The sequence below is a fragment of the Trifolium pratense genome, linkage group LG5 (assembly GCF_020283565.1).
Source record: "Trifolium pratense cultivar HEN17-A07 linkage group LG5, ARS_RC_1.1, whole genome shotgun sequence".
Lineage (NCBI taxonomy): Eukaryota > Viridiplantae > Streptophyta > Magnoliopsida > Fabales > Fabaceae > Trifolium > Trifolium pratense.
In genome coordinates this window covers 37,539,395-37,557,510 of record NC_060063.1, presented here as the reverse complement: position 1 = coordinate 37,557,510, position 18,116 = coordinate 37,539,395, and the positions used below count along the sequence as shown (strand labels likewise).

The 18,116-nt window shown below is 34.5% G+C and overlaps 2 protein-coding genes across 2 annotated transcripts; both read left to right on the top strand.

The window, feature by feature from the left end:
- Positions 1-4,845: 4,845 nt before the first annotated feature.
- On the top strand, positions 4,846-10,689 carry LOC123887100 (condensin-2 complex subunit H2-like). The gene is made up of 11 exons (XM_045936386.1): positions 4,846-5,386; positions 5,485-5,584; positions 7,334-7,443; positions 7,664-7,806; positions 7,887-8,313; positions 8,402-8,580; positions 8,654-8,818; positions 8,965-9,069; positions 9,358-9,459; positions 9,535-9,693; positions 9,827-10,689. Exons 1-11 carry the CDS (start codon positions 5,206-5,208, stop codon positions 10,412-10,414), a joined length of 2,259 nt encoding a protein of 752 aa, XP_045792342.1. The 5' UTR covers positions 4,846-5,205; the 3' UTR covers positions 10,415-10,689.
- A 3,426-nt stretch (positions 10,690-14,115) lies between these two features.
- Positions 14,116-17,786, top strand: LOC123885279. The gene is made up of 5 exons (XM_045934556.1): positions 14,116-14,131; positions 14,336-14,381; positions 14,536-14,629; positions 16,728-17,144; positions 17,226-17,786. Coding segments are annotated over exons 1-5 (900 nt in total). The 5' UTR covers positions 14,116-14,130; the 3' UTR covers positions 17,568-17,786.
- Positions 17,787-18,116: the final 330 nt, after the last annotated feature.

Below are 18,116 nucleotides of genomic sequence, written 5' to 3'. Positions count from 1 at the left end.
AAAAATTGAAAATCTGATTTATAAAGCGCTGGTTTGAATATCACAAACTTCATTCAAAGATAATACTAATACATTTATCTAGTAGAATATTCGAATGAACTAAAAACAAAACCTCGCATCGAACGATACGTTATTAGTTATACAAAACGGATACTTTTCAAATGAAAGCTTAAGACCAACAGAGTATACTAAGAGGACTACATGCATATACATATAAAAACCCCTTTTTCCCGTGTCTCAATCAGAGCAGAGCTTCACCATTGCACTCGGACGAGGCTAACACATTACCTGTCAACCTGGACCCCCAAAGGTCCAGCAATTAACACAAAGCAGAGAGTTAGAAAACATAAACATAAATATAAGTGTGAGTAGTATACTACACACTTCACACGCTATCATACATTTCTAACTCACGCACATACATCGTCGAATACGACTACCAATTAATCATTCATTTACAAACACACCAATCATATAGTTTCACGTCTTCTCGGACACTACCAAAGTGTACATTTTATAGTCATGACGGACTCTACACTTGTTCATTTTATAGTCATGACGGACTCTACACTTGTTCATTTTATAGTCATGACGGACTCTACACTTGTTCATTTTATAGTCATGACGGACTCTACTCATATACCAAGACATGGCAACAATCACAGTATTAAACAATTAGTAAATACCAAAGCTTAACACATACGGAAAACACATTACAATCCAATCAGATAATGTCACATAACAATTATCAAATACATGTGCATTTACCCTAATGCATCTAATGCCAATTATCCAATGTCATGTCATCCCTAGACACGACTAATGCATGTGGTACCATTTCCACGTTGTTCAGATTTCAGTCATGACGGACTGTTCAGATTATAGTCATGCACGGACTGTTCAGATTATAGTCATGCACGGACTGTTCAGATTATAGTCATGCACGGACTCTACATCAGTTTTACATCGTTGCTGGATGGTGTCAGTTTTAGATCATGCAGGATCATCATCAATACAGTTTTAAATCATGTCGGATCTCGGTTATCATCAACCATCTCACTCATAAAGAGGAGTCTCACAGTTTTATATCATGTTTGGATATGGGCTCCAGATCTCGGATAACATAATCCCATCTTCGGCCACTTTTCATAAACATAATCTATTTTCATCAATTATTGGAATTCACATGATTCCCATAACACAATTATTCATGAATGCATGATTACTTTTAAACACATCAAATACATGACGCTATCTAGCTCGAATCTATTCATTCACTGATGCGGAAACACAATTCCAACATCTAACACATTAGGATAACACAATATCCTATCACTCAAATCATAATTATTCACATGATAATTATCTGCATAACCATTTTTATACACATAAGTTTCATTTACACTTATGTCATAAAACACACATCATTTCCTTAACATTGCAAATTAATGCTAAAACATAAACATAGTCACTTGAACTACAAGTCATTGCATACGCGTGCGAATCATATAACGATTAACAATAAGCATTAACAACATCAACATGTATCAACAAACATGTAAGGATACCCTTAAACCATGTTACAAGTGCCTAATTGTACTTAAAACAATTATCAAAAAGTTGCTGTCACAGTGCTGTTCGCTGAGCGAATCCGTAGCGAACCCGTAGCGAACACGTAGCGAACACGTAGCGAACCCGTAGCGAACACGTTCGCTGTAGCGAACAGGTAGCGAACTACATCAGAGGGTTACAGGTACATGGCGAACACGTAGCGAACCCGTAGCGAACTTATTCGCTAAGCGAATCCGTAGCGAATCCGTAGCGAACTTATTCGCTGAGCGAATCCGTAGCGAATCCGTAGCGAACTACACCAGAAATATCTGTTCTTGAGTTTTCTAAGGCGGTTTAACATTGAATCAACTCAAAAATTCATCCAAACATGTTATAAATTCATATAAACAGCCATTCCAAACATATATGGTATCAAGGAACATTAATCATCCCTTCCAAACATCCAAATACCTCAAATAATCAAAATCATGCCAATTTCTTGCAAAATAAGCAAAGTTGCATAAACATGCAAATCATTGATCAAACATCTACATATTCCCATTTTCAACTCCCCAAAGTTGTTTACCTCATCTACCATGAGTTCACTACACATGTTAGGATCAAAAGAACCCATTTTCCATTAAGAAAATCACCCACAAAACCCACAAGAAAATAGAGTGGAAAGAGTTTGGGAATGGAGGAATCGACATCCTCCCCTCTTCCGAATCACTCACGAATATGTAATCTAACTCTCGTACCTTAGCTCGACGAATCCACAAGCTTGCTCTTCTCTTTCTCTCCCACGAGCTCTCCCTCTCCCTCATGAGCTCCTTGCCCTAGCTAAGCTCTTCAACTTCTCATGGATTGCAACTTATGAGACTATTCATGGTTGACTTGGCTACTTATAGCTCTCTCTCTATTCTCATGGATCAAAGCCCACTTGGCTTAGGCCCAATGCCTATTCCACGCCCAAAGGCCCAAACAACATAACTTCTCGCTCATTAACTTACGTTCTCGCTAAATGATTATTCGCCGCTTAATAATTTAATTATAAATCACGCCCTCGCGTAATAAAATAATTAAATAACGAATACTAAATTTTGGGTCGTTACAAACACAACCATAGTCATGTCACTAATCACATTCATTATTTTGATTTTAACATTGCAGATTTAATATTAACCGATGATCAATTGATACAATATGCACTAGCAGATATTGAGATTATGTTACGTAGTTGTCGGAAGAGTTTAAAAGATTATCCTCCAATGCCTAGAGCAGACACATCATTAGTTCCTCATATACAAAATAGTTTACTACACGACGAATTGAATTATAACAGACAATCATTAGCTGAGGAACATGTTAGATTGATGTCAACTATGACTTCAGAGCAACATAAAGTATATGACACAATCATGACAAGAGTTAACGAAAACAAACCTGGTGTGTTTTTTCTTTATGATTATGGCGGTACAGGGAAGACATTTATCTGGAGGGCCATGTCAGCCGCATTACACTCAAAAGGTGAGATAGTTTTAACAGTTGCCTCAAGTGGGATCGCTGCATTGCTTATACCTGGCGGTAGAACAACACATTCAAGGTTTTGTATTCCTCTAAATGTTGAGGAATTTTCAACATGTACCATAGTTCCTAAAATCCTTTTGGCGCTATTAATACAAAAAGCAAGACTCATTATATGGGATGAAGCACCAATGATGAACAAACACTTTTTCGAAGCTGCTGATCGAACTTTAAAAGATATTCTCAAGTTTGTTGATGAAAAAATAAACACATTCCCTTCGGTGGAAAAGTTGTTGTTTTTGGCGGAGATTTTAGACAAATTCTACCAGTAATATCCAAAGGTACAGAGCCAGAAGTTGTTCATGCTACTATTAATTCTTCGGTTCTTTGGAATTTATTTATGCACTACCGCGTGGCTTATGTGACATGTAAATCGCACTACCTCCATTGAAACCTGCAATATTAAAGAAAAATAATAATTTATTTTTTATTAAAATAGGTTATTGATCATCTCCGAATATGAGATATGAAATTCTGAATAAGAAACTTATAGTGAGTCGTTGATTGTGGATTGTTGACAGTTTTACCACGTGAATGAGGAAGTGGTACATCCACACACTCCAACGATCAAGTCAATAGGTGTCAAATGTGAGAAGTATTTAGGGTCTAATAAGACCTACCTTACCTAGCCAGCAAGACAAATTTATACTAGGAGGAGAATAAGTGTTTAGAGGAACTTTCTCTTGACCACATGTATGTGACAGGTGTTGATTGATGACTAGTCGACAGAATCTGGCGGCCCGCGTCACGTCAGGTGGTAATCGCATATCTTTTAGGGCGTGTTTAGCACATGGTCTGCCCAACTAAGTAGGATTCAGTTAATCCGATCCATCTTTCAAATGGGTATTGGCCTACACTAACAATTATATTATTTTGTTTTAAGTATTATTAGTTTATTTATTTTCATAATAATTTCAATAATAGTTATTGAAATTACATTTATTGGAGGTGGCTGTGACAAACGTTTGTTAGATTGGTGATCAAATGTGTTCTGAGTGGTGGTCAAAAGTGGTTAAAAGGTGATTAAAGTGGCGATCTTTAGTTGTTGGAGTAGTGTTTCATGATGATTAGAGTTTTGATCATTTGTGGTCGAAGTGGTATTAAGGTTTAAATAAAAAATAATGCTTCTTATTACGAAACGGAATACAAGAATGAATCGTGACCCTTGAATTAATATCCCACATGCAACGTGATTTCCGCTCACTCCCAATATTATCCGTTTCTTCTTTTTTATTTTTTCTTAAAGTGTATTTCTTGCGTTTCATTAGCAAATCTTTTTTAATAAATAGCAAAGCTCTTAAATAAAACAAGAATTATAAGAGATATATTTGTGGTTTGAAATTTATGTAAAAATTATTTTCACATTAACTAAAAAATCAATTCAATTAGATTTGATTCAAACATATTTTTATTTTAAATTCTATATAAAAAAATATATTTTCATTTTAAATTTAACTAACATTAACTAAAAAATCAATTCAATTTTTTTTTTTTGACAAAAAAAAAATCAATTCAATTAGAAACCTGGTTATGTAGTTACTTTTTTATCGGTCTGTGTTCGTCTTGTGCAAAGATCTGATTAATAATATATTCGCTGTTCAAAGAAAATTCAATTAGATATTATTCAAACATATTTTTATTTTAAATTTAACTAAAAAGAACAAAAAAACAACAAGATTCAACACCACAACATAAGTGTAGGCCAGGCCTAGGGTTTGGCCCAAACTTAGATTTGATTTTTGATTGAGGAGCGGGAAAAACATTTCCAATTCATTTCAATCTCTCTCTCTCTCTCTCTCTCTCTCTCTCTCTCTCTCTCTCTCTCTCTCTCTCGATCCAGACTCTCTCTGCCATAGCTACTCCTTCTCTATGCGCTTCAAATCATCAAACTTCAAACTTTTCACCAACCCAGTTATCCTTTCTCGGCGAATTTCAAAACCCAATTTTTCATTTTCAGATATATTCAACCCTTCGCCAGAACGTTGAAACCCTAGGATTTTCCCCCTTTTCTTAGGGTATTGAAAATTGATGAAATTACTATGATTTTCGTTGCGAATTTGTCTACTGAAGATGACTAAAGATACACCGGAATCGAGTGGAGGAGCATTTCATACGGTTCATGCAGAGCGTGATTTACAATCCAATTGGGAAGTTGACCTAGCAAAGAAACTTGAAGAGTATTTGCTTAAAATATGCTCTGGTGAAATCATCGGTGAAGATGAAGGAAGCATTCATGTGAATTTTGCTGAAGGTTTGGTTCATTTGACTCGTTTTTCTATTGAAAGTTTACTTTTTTTATTTATTTGGATTTGTGTTCAACTGATATAGCTGTTTCTGGGTAATTTGTAGCTGCTCTGCTTCTTCAGGGTTCGATTCAAGTGTATAGTCGAAAGGTTGAATATCTCTACAACTTGGTGTTGCGTACTTTGGAGTTCCTTTCTCATAAAAGGTTTGATTTTTGAGATAAGTTTCAGCATTTTTATTTGCATTTTTTAGTATTTGGATTGGGGGTGGGGGGGGGTGGGGGGTTGGGGGGTGGGGTTAGATTAGAATGAAGGGGATAAGTCAAATTTGCATTTTCTGTTTTAATAACATTGGCAGAATTACCTCCTATTGACGGTGGTGAAAGTTGTCGTTTTCGTGTTAATTGATGTATAAAGTATCACACAAATTCAGATCAGACTTAAATACAAATTCTAGCCATCTTCACTATGTGGGCTCAACTAATAGCTCATTGATCTATGAGGAAACTGATTTATTTTTAAAAGTATTTAGGTATTAGGTATATGAGACATGAATAAGTTACCCTTCAAAGTAGGTAGTGTAATTAACTTGAAAGATTTGTGCATGGTTATTACTAAGTTACCGTTCTGTATATTTATTCAATGTTGATATTTCATATTCCAATGTAAACTTGTAGTATTTATTAGGGATTTATTTCGAAAAAGAGTAATAAATGCATATAAAATTTGCCAAGGGTCTTATATTTAGGAAGAAAAAAAGTTCCAAAAGGGCCTTATAATTTAGGAACAGAGTCATTTTTATAGTTACATTACGTAGATTGCTTTTGTAAGGGCACAGATATTGCAAATTTTGTTGAGATATTTTCTAAAGATTTGGTCGGAAACAAATGATAAAAGTAAATTTTCAAAACCTGACTGATGCTATTCAGTTTTTCATCCGGAAGATTTGTTTAAAATATCAATGTGTTTCCTTCTTAATAGTGAATCATAATGTTGAATAAGAATGGGAGAATTGACATGAACCCCCTATGCAATCTGAAGCAGCTAATTTGCAATATATAGTAAACATAGTTTCAATAATAATAAGAAATGGTCTATGTAGATTTCACATATGAAGATTCACTTGTACTGTAGCTTTCTAAGGGAACAACAATAGTTTATGTGGCACAGATTACTCTTTTGTTAGCTAGTGAACTTGTCACTTGTTATCTAGAGATTACATTTATCAGAATTGTCATTAACAAAATGTAGGAGTGTCAACTATAGACTCTAGTTATAGTTTAGTTCTTATGATATACTAGAGTAACAATATCTATTAACGTTTTGTGCTGCTTCGTCTAGTTCTTATTTTCAGTTTAACTTGCTCTCTAAATACTCACTTTGATAGAACCTTTTTATTCTGCTAGAGATATAAAATCAATAATGTAACTTTACATATCGTTTTAAGGTTTTGTAAGTTGAATCCATGACAAGGTATTAGACTATTAGGTCACTAGGACCAAGTTATCAACAGTTCAATCTTTTCATCTCCATTCTACATTTAAAATGTTGAATTTCAGCACAATGTAAGTGAGTTGCTGTGTTTTCCAGATTTCAAGCCCAGTGTGCTATTGCATGAAGTGTCATGTTAAAGATATAAAACCAAATATGTGAGAGTTGGTAACTGACACTTGGTAGATTTAACTACATATTTAAACCAAGTGACATGAAATAAGTAGTAATAATCTGTTCTAACTAATTTTTAATTTTTTTTTGGTCGGGTAGCCTAGTAGCTAGAAATTCCACCTTAAAGGCAGATAAGTGGAGTGTCTGCGATCCGAACCCCAGCTCCTGCATTTATAACGCTATGTCTCTACCAATTGAGCTATGCTCACAGGGACACCTAATTTTTCATTTTAGTTTATGTAAACTGTACGTACAGAACCATTAATTCGGGCTAATGTTTCATTTGGCAGACAGGCAGATCAGGTAGATGGGGAACCAGTCCAGCCTGAAGATGCTGGCCCATCTGCTGTTGCTGCTGATGAAGAAAATGATCATTTCTGGGGCTTTGATGACATCCCAGGTATCTATTTATACGAAAATTATTTGACTAAATGATCAGACCAGAGTCGTGACATTAAGGGACTTATTATCAACATGATTATCAACATGTATACTAATTAATATGTTTATTTAGCTTTATTTGGTTTTGTATTACAAGTACAACAATTTCAATTAAGGTTGTTTAAGATGATTTAACTTTGTCTCATATATTATGTCTTATCTTTTTTGCTGTATTGCAGTTGATGAAAAGAATTCATTGGATAGTTCAACAGGCAAAGATGTGAATTTGGATCAATTCATAAAACCCCCTGCAAATCTAGTTGTTCTTGAAAGCGATTGCTTGGATACTGGTGGTGATGGAGGGGAATTGGAGTCTTATCTGGTATTTTTATTGCTAGCAGCTGTTAACATGTTGGTGTTTTGTATAATTTCAGTGCCTAATGATATGATGAATTGTTGCAGCTGTCCACCACTGACTTGTACCAGGATTTTGTTTTATTGGACACATCCGATGCTGTTGCAGTTCATGAGTTTATGAAGAGCCAGAATGCTGGTACGACAGATTGTGGTACTAATAGAGCAACTTCAATTCGTAAAAGCTTTCTTTCTCCTAGACGTTCTGGTGGAAGTGCTCATAAATCAGTTGCAAAGAGTCAGCGTGCTAATTCCATGTTCTCTCCTAAAAAATTTAGTTTTGAAGACAAAGATGCTCGGCCCAGTTCTCCGGCCTCTGCTGGTTTCGATAACAGTAACTTTGGACCTAATATGGATGATGGATTTGATGCACCAATGGATGCAGACAATTCTGATGCAGATGATGATGATGATCCATGGATACCATTGAATCCTCATGAACCAGGAAACTTGAGAGTGAAGCCCTTTCGAAAAGGTTCCTGTTGCCCCATTTTTACCATCAATTTTCCTTAATTTAATTGTATAACTTACCTATGTTCTGTTTCCTTTTGTTGTCCCGGCAGTGAAAGCTTCAAAAAAGGTTAGAATCAATGTTAGACCTCGAGTATCTATGACCACCTTGTTTCCACTTGCAAAGTTGCATGGTCCTATCAGTCCAGAGCTCACGAAAATGTGGGAGATGCGACGTTGTGCCCATCAACGACAAAAGGATTCTCAATCTTCTCCACCATTATATGAGAAGGTACTTATTGACCGATTCTCTCATAGTCAATATATGACTCTTCATTGTTTATAATGTGATATGTTAATTGCAGCTGAGGCAATCTCTTATTAACGGGGAAAATAAAACTGATGAACCATTTCTCAACACTGAAGATGACAATGTCAACGATGACAACGAATTTGATAATGGAAATCCCGATTTTGATATGCCTGGCAATGACTTCATGGATGAAGATCCACACCCTTTCAATAATGAGGTTGAGCTAGAAGACCAGTTACTTGGTTGTTTATATATATATATATATATATATATATATATATATATATATATATATATATATTTAACATTGCATCATGACAGCTTCTATTATATGCTTATGAGCTTATCTACTTGAATTAACAGCATGAAGTTGATGATGTTCATGCTCATGCTGATGCTGATGAAGCTGTAGATCTTGAATTTCCAGATTCTCAGACAAGTTTGGAAGATCTCTGCCGCTCTCATCTGGTAAGAGCACCATTCTGTTTGATTTTTTGGATATATAAGTGGTTGCTTATGAATTGTAGAAATATGCTATCTATAGGCTTCTGTCACCCCCGCTTTCTTCCGTGTTCACAATTTCTCACGAAACCCTTTATATGCGTTTGGTTGTTTTGATAAGAGACACAAATGCTAAATCACTTTTTTATTGTTGCCTTGCAGCCTCATCTTGCATTGTCTGATTTCCTTACAGTGTATCTTTTACTAAAATGTTTCCTTATCTTACATGATTGATAATCATGGTTCCTCATATAGAATGCTCTCCTAGCTAGCATAGCTGAAACTGAGAAGCAAACAGAAATGGTTGCCAGGATTTCAACATGGAAACAAAGAATTGAGCACAACTTAGAAGAACAGGTGAATTTCATTTTTGGGTGTGCTTTCTCTATCTTTTTTGGTCCTTAAATTGAACGAAGTATTTTTGCATGATAGGAATCACACCCACCGTTTGATATCCGAGACTACGGTGAAAGAATTCTTGGCAAACTATCCCTTGAAGAAAGCGGTAGTAGTGTCATGCCCTTTTCTAATTTGGTCGCGGGAGAAGTAAAGTACGACGTTTCCCGAAGTTTCTCTTCACTTCTTCAATTGGTAAGTCCTGTATAAGCAGTGTTGACCGTTGAGTGCGTTCTCAAATTTTTAATTCATATGTAAGAGTTGTATTAGTTGGAAGGTCAATGAATTTTTTACTTCGATTTGTAATGTGAATTACACAAATTTCCAGGTGAACAATGGAGAAGTTGATTTACAAAGACACGATGTCGCTGGTGAGTCTTTTTGTTACACATCTGTTAATCCTTTTCATGTTAAGCTCCTAAAGCATCACAAGAAAAAGGAGGTTACGAAGCAGTTTGGTATAGCGAAAAAGCGAGCAAAGTCTCCAATAAAAAAACCGTCTCCAAATGGTGAGAAAAAAACTAGAAGAGAAAAATCTCCAACAAAAAGACCGTCTCCGAAAGAAGATGAAAAGAAGAAAACTAGACGAGAAAAGTCTCCCATCAGTTCATCTTCTAGGAATCATCGATCGACATGGTTATCATCACCTACCAATACCAGGTCATCTTCTCAGAAACATGGACCAACAGGTCTATCATCAACTACCATTACCAGTTCATCTTCTCGGAAACATGGACCGACAGGGTTAACATCACCTACAATTAACAATTCATCTTCTCGGAAACATGGACCGACAGGGTTAGCATCACCTACCAATTGTAAGTTTTCTGTAAACCTTGGAAAAGAGAGTACTATGAAGTTCTCTCCTGCATCCAAGAGACGGCGTAGATCACCATTTATCGAGTCAGTTAATTAACGTACATTCAGCAGAGTGACACTGACATTAACAGCAGCTTATTCCATTCAGCATGAAATGATTTAATGATTTAATTCAAGACATTTGCTGAATGTCTTACTCCCTTGGTTAATTTGTGTAGTCATTAGAGTCCTAGTTTTCACTAAATAGCAATTTTTCATAATTTCAACCTTGTATCATTATTGTTATTTTCCAAAGTAGTAACATATTTTGATGTAATGATATAATCTTGTAACACTATGCATTCTTATTAATGTACGTAATAATTTCCCTCATGCTCATTTTCATGGTGTTGCTAAAATCATGTTATTGCAAGTCTAATCAAACATTTGTTTAGGATTTCAAATATGTGAACCGTTCAAATTATAAGTGATTTTCTTTTCTTTTAATATTTTTTTAACCAAATAAACATAATGCATTTCATTAATTATCAAAAGTTCAATACATGAAGGAATAATCTCAAATCAAATCTTTCATAAAGTATGAGCAACCGAATTCACTCGTCTCCTAATAAATTTAACTTCAAAGTCTACACATGATGACATTACAAGAATAATATCATTAGCGATTGAAGGAAACTATGAATTGTCTCACCGCTTTGTACGAATGACTTCAACCAACACTTGAGAATTACTTTCGATTTGGACTCGTTCAAAACATTTATGCTTAGCTTCATTTATGGCTTGCAATACTGCTCATGCTTCACCCTCCTCAGTTGATTAAGCCAGTTGCAGCCATTGTGAGTCCAACAGTAACCTCACCAAAATTATTATCAAATCAAGCACCCATTGTTGTCCTTCCCGAGCCAACAAAAAACGCTGCATTGCATTTTAACCATTACGAGACTTTTTCCACCAACCCGTGCTTAAAAGCAAGACATTATGATCATCAATTCATCATTACTTCGCATCTTATGAACAACAAATATAGTTAAAGACTTCTATATCAAAACATGTATTAATATATAAGGATGATAAAGAGATATACAAAAAATAGGAGGGGAACTAGGCCAAAACCTCCCTAAATATTTACCACCTAAAAAAAGGGTTTTGCTAAATCTATTGGCATCAAAGTTATCCTAATAACTTGAGGTATATCATTTAGGCTTTGTTTGAATCACAAAAGAAAGTGAAAGGAAAGAAAGTAAGAGGAAAGATAGTTAAAGGAACGAAAGTGAGAAGAAAGTGAAAGGAAATTACAATCATACCCCTACAATCATGCCTAAAAAACTTTTAAAAAATTCAACAACCTTGCAAAGTTATATTTTATTTTATTTGAGGGTACATTTGTCGATTTATATTTATATATCTTTCTTTCTCTCACTTTCTATTCACTTTCACTTCTACCAAACAACTAAAAAATCATCTCATTTTCTTTTCATTTTCTACTCACTTTCATTCCTCTAACATTCTTTCCTCTTACTTTCTTTTCTTTCACTTTCTTTTCCAATCCAAACATAGTGTTAGGGTAAGACCAACATTTGCTAAGCATTAGTACAATAATTCTCCTCTTTAAAAATATGTGAAACAAACTAAGACTCTGACATAGACCTCACATATCTTCTATTAAATGAAACTCGAGAGTAGTATCATCAAGTAAGGTTGCAAGCCGACACAATAAGTCAACAACAAAGCAACGTACTCAAATGTTTTTAACCTAGTAACATGTTTTTGACGAAAACCTAGTAACATGACATGACATACGATTTTTACAAAGAAAAATACAGTAGTACTCCGTACTTTAAAACGTGTGGGGTCTGGAGAACAAATTTGCGCGCTATTATTTGGTACTATATTAACGACAATCTACGATTAAGGAAAACATATTTTCATGGTTAAATTGTCGGGTTCGGATTCAATAAGTACTCAGTTGAGTTGTTGTATATGTATTGTAGCCTTTGTCAATATCAAATAATGTATGTTAAGTTCTTCACTTTGTTTTATAAATCATGTCATGTGCTGACTTAATTTAATCAAACATAATAAATTAACATAATTTTGTCAAAAATAAAATAAAATCAATTAACATAAGACAACATGATACAAATTCAAAAGTTTAGTCTAATGGAGTAATGGTAAAAAGATAAGTCTTAGATTCATGAGATTATGTGTTTGAGTCCCGTTAATGTTCTTGAAGGTAAATATAATTATCTTTGTTCTAAGAACCACGAAGTTTTCTCTGTCTTGAATTAGACATCATCTCTTTATTCTAAATTTTAACATTCAAAAAAAAAAAATGATATGATCGATACAAAAATTAGGGTGCTACAATGATTTTTTGACAGAAGTGCTACAATGATCATATTGCATATATGTCTCATATCACTGAATTAAGTGATAATATGATCATATTGTATATATGTCTTATCTACAAGTTTACATCTGCACCGTTCATTTCTTTTGACTTTATGTGTTGTGATTTTTGTGTCCTTCAATAATGAGTTAAAGATGAAGAAAGAATAAGATTATTTGGGTTAATATTTATTTATTTAAGTTTTTTTTATTTTATAAACATAACGTGTAATTTGGGACAAAGAGGGAGAGTGGAGAAGAAGGGTATGTGATAAGGTGCATGAGGTGTATGATAAGATTTAATGGAAATGCAAAATCCAACCTCCCATCTTGCTTTTGAAACTTTGTGCATGGTGCACAAATTTTACATTTTGTGCACCCTAAATGCCACCCTTTTTTATCTCTATATACTAAAGGATGAGTGGTTTTTCAAGCACCAAATGCAAACCCTAAATCCTTGTCCAATCAAAACCATACATTTTTTTATGTTGCCCAATCACCAAATGCCATCTATAGGGTTTCATCTTTAGGTTTTTGGTTTCTTTTAGGGTTCCATGGTTCCTTTTTCTACTCTATTTTTCTGGTTTTATTCTATTTGATGGTTTATGCAAACAATTGGCTGGTCACATGGCATGATGTCATCATGATGTAATGCAATGATCAATTTCCTGGTTTATACAAACAATGGGTTGTTTGCTGGTTTATGCAAACAGTGAGTTTGACATCAGATAAATGAAACCTAAATACACATTAGGAGCTGCTGCCTCTCTTCTTCATATTTGGGGAATTTGACAGAAAAAAAATACAGAACATGGAAAGTGAAAAAACGAGAGAGAGAGAGAGAGAGAGGGAGAGAGAGAGAGAGAAAGAGAGAGAGATTGGCAGAGGAGGGAGTTGCTAGCAGTGGTGCTCCGGCCGGAGATGGCGGTGGCGGAAATCTCTCCTTTTCCTCTTCAATCCAACTTCTTCAATCACCGTTCGCCATTATCGACGGTCCTAAAAGCTCCGCCGCCGGCAATCCAGGTTTCTACTCTCTCGATCTTCATTCTCTTCGATCTATACTCGATCTGGTTTTCTACTCTCTCCCTCTAACTCTCAATCTTTGCATGTAGATGAGATCGTGAAACTGCTTCCATTTTTGTTCGGACAACTTTCTGCTTCCTTGGTTCCTGCAGATTCAAGCAAATCGCTTCCTCATCGGAAGTTGAAGATTGGCGTTGTTCTTTCCGGTGATCAAGCTCCTGGAGGTCACAATGTCATATCTGGAATTTACGGTAATGTGCAATAATGTTGAATTTTCAATTTTATACCAAATCAATCAAATAATTATTCCTTAAATTAATTGTAGTCCATACACTTTGATGCTCATCTCATGGGGCTGTGCAACTACACTTTAGGGAATGAAGAGTTAGAAAGGAAAATAAGAGTGAGAATTTTGGTTGCCAGGGGTGAACCTATATCATATTGAACATATATCATATTGTATAATTTTCCTTATGTTACCTCTTTACTTCTTATGCAACACTTAGATCACTTAGATGCATGTAGATCCTTTTAATTTTGTTGTCCTTGGTGACATCATTTTTCTGGATATACTTATAATTTGTTTAACTTTGCTATGCATTCCAAGTGGTTTATGTTGATGTAAAAGGGAAAGCTACAAATTCTAGCTTAAGGTTAGAATAAGTTCTATAACATAATTAATTCTATTTTAGGACATCTCCAATCATGTCAAAATTAATTAATTTCACCAGTTTACCTAACCCAAAACTGAAACCAAACATCTATTTGTTAATTTTTGTCTAATTTTTAGAAAATTCCTTTTAACAGAGGGAGAACAAGTATGACAGTTGGTGCTTCTATGGTATACCAGCCTGAGCTAAAGAAGGATAAAAGAAAAGGAAAACCACCTGCTCATCCCAAAGTATGCTTTTGTTACCTTGCATTTTACTACTTATCAATAATTTGTGTTCTGCATATGTTTCTCCAATTAATAATCCCTTTTCTAGGTTTCATTTATTATAACTTCCTTTTAATCTATTAGAATTTCTTTGTAAGGTTTCTCCTCTTATGTGTTATGCTTGAGATATTTGGTTCTACAAATCTATGTTCATTCCGGTTTCTGTCATGTCTGCAATGGGAGAAGAACAAATATGTCCTGAAGGACATTGGTCCTATAAATTAAAATGGTGCTCTGGCAGTGGCTATGGGTGATGATAGCATTTATTTTGTTCTTAATGTGCTTACAGGTAGTAATTTGTCATATGCATGTGTGCACAATAACCTTGACAAGACGGAACTGCCTTGAGCTTGAAACTCATGCAGAGGATGAATTTGTTATAAGTGGCTCTTATATCTTTATGTTTTTGTTGAGTTTAAAAAAAAAATTATGTCTTAGTTATACATTCAACAATTGCAATGATGAATTTTTTCCAAGGACGTGGCATTTCCTTTGCCCTTGAACTACAATAAAAAATGTTACAAATGAACTTTTTGGAAGATAGATGTCTAATTTGTCTCTTTTAGATTCAATTGTTATATTATATTCACTAAGGTATGTTGTACGAAAAATGCCTGGTAGTATATTATATCATTTTCAAGTTTAATGGTTGTTGTCACATTACATACAAGACCTATTTGTGAGTTGCTGAAAACTGGCTGTATAAGCAACTTGAGCCTACTGATTATGATGTGATCAGTCCAGTTTTAGATGAACCATAAACATTTTTTGTTTTCATAAATTTATCTTTTGAAAATTTCCTCCCTTGCTCAATTCTGCTATGACCGTATACTTGCCTGCAGAAAATGAAAAACACTTACTTTATAGTCCTCTTTGGTCTATCCTTCATGGTTGCTTGCTTATCCATTATTGTTGTGATATGGCAGTGTATTGTGGAGTGACTTATTACACTCCTTATCATTCTCCTATGTATGATGGATTTTTAGTTTTCATTGTTTCAAAACTCTCATTGTGCAAATTGATACTTCTAAAAAATTCTTTCACTTAGGGAGGAAAGTTGGATAATATTCATGTGTAACCAACCTACTTTGAAAAGTATTATGATGCTTAGAGAAACTTCCAGAGAAAGTATATGTGAAGTTTATAAGTTTTGGTGTTATATATTTTGCATTCCAAATTTTGTATAATTTACTTTTGCTTTAATTTTTCATGCAATCGTTGTCTTCTTTCTGATCACTCGGCTTCTTATGCTTTCAATGAGTCTTCAAATTTTCATGCAATCATTGTCATTTTTTGTAAGTGGTGAAAACTCGCGACCACAATCTTTTTGATGCGAAGAGGTTAATAACAAGAAAGTATGTGCTACACAACTGATATTCTTTAAATCTAATATTTGTTTCTGTTTTGTTTTTGCTTGGACCTAATTTTTTATTTTTTGATAGTCCATTATCGAATGTAAAATAGCCACCTTGGTACCTAATCCTTTGCTTTACTTTTGTTGTAAATACCTTTTAGAGAGGATGAGAGAGTATTGATATTTCTTATGTGGTGTAGTGTATTGTTTCTTATAGTTTTGAAAGTTGCAATGCATATCCTGACTCAAGTTATTTTTTTTGTTATTGTAAGGTTTGATATGATCTTCCTTAATCCCCATGCTTCTTATAACAAGAAGTGTGACTATTGGTAAAGAATATCTTTGTTTTCACTCAATTAGTTTTTTTTTTTGTCAGTTCAATTGAAATAATAGATTGACAACTTTGCTATCAAAATTATTGATTCCAATTTCCTTTCTATTATTCCTCTTTCAATAATAGATTGACAACTTTGCTGTCATTTTTAATTGCTAGACTTGGGTGAACTCACAATTAGTATTTTCAGTTTCAATCAATCCAGGCCAATCTAGCTTGGCCTACCTGTTTTGTTTTCTTGATCATTTCACCATCTTTCCATTTCATTGCTCCTGATATTATGATTATTATGTAGAGTGGATATACACTCACATCATTGCTACAATATATTTAATGATAAGCTGAAATGGTCTAATGTTATGCTTATTATGTAGAATCGAGGAAAACTACCGGAAATATATGCAAGCGTCATTGGTCAGTACATTGGTGATACAGTTCTTTTACAGGACATTAACAAAAATCAAATCCAAGTAGCTGTATTCAAAAAGAACAATTCACAGATTTATTTCACTCATGGCTGGTCTCGATTGAAAGATTTCTATAACATCAATGCCGGCGCTTGGATTACTCTTTTGTTCATCAGTCCTTTTGTCTTCTTTATTCGGGTACCATACATTACTGGTGTGGAAATCACCTATCCTCATAGGACTCCCCCATATAAACTTGTGTTGGAAAAACCTTTCCTAGAAGCAACTTCAAATGGACCTATTCCCTACTTTGTCCTTCCAAAAGTTTTTACCCACAGTCTTGAAAAAACCCTCACTGCTCCTGATGTTGAGACTGGGACTTTGGTATGTTTCATTTCTCATGCTACAGTATCTTTAATACTTTGTATTCATTACTAAATGTTGTGTTGTTTAATTATTCAACAGACAATCTATTGGAGAGGTTTCTGTCAAAATGCACTCCCTAATGAAGAGACTAAACTCAGATTAATTGACTGGCTTGGTAACACCTGGGATCACTGTGATTTGAAGTTTGACAATGGCCCTTATATCAGCTGCAAAATTTCAGGACAATGGGGAGATGTTTGCAAGGTACATAAACTGTCCGAGGGTGTAGTTGTTAAATTCGGTGTTACTAAGTCATCTAACAATAGGACTATCTACTTTAAGCTATCCCCTTTCATTGGTGTTAAAACTACCCTGCATGCTCCGTCAACATCCAGCAATCGGAAGAAATTCTACCAAAGTCAGTACTATTATATGCTCTAGATCTCTCTCTAGCTATCCTTCAACTCTAACTCCTCTATCTGTTTTGTAACTTATGCTATAATGTACCAAACAATATTTAATTTCCATCCTTTTTGCCATTAGTGGATCTCAATATCAAGGTCATACTCTTTTAAGGACCATTTTGGTGATGAATGTAAGGACATGTACCATAATTACTACTATTTAACTTTTAATCCCTAATGCTTTTTGTTTGTTCAATGATGTTACCAATTTGATTAATATCCATATGCTTCTTGCTAGCATAATTTGATCCATATCATCCATGGTTGGCAACAACCATGATTGTTATATAAATGCAGTTTCTACAAACCCGTGCATCGCACGGGTCGGTTACTAGTTGCTTGTTAAGATAGAGTGATGATATCAACTATCAATATGAGAAAAGAATAGTTTAGAAAAAAACTAAAATCTCCTTCTCAATTCAACTGCCACAAAAGCAAAAATGAGGGCATAAATGGAATTTGGTCATCTATATATAGAATAGCTTAGCAATCCTAGTTCGAAAGTAAACATATAAAAAAAATAGGA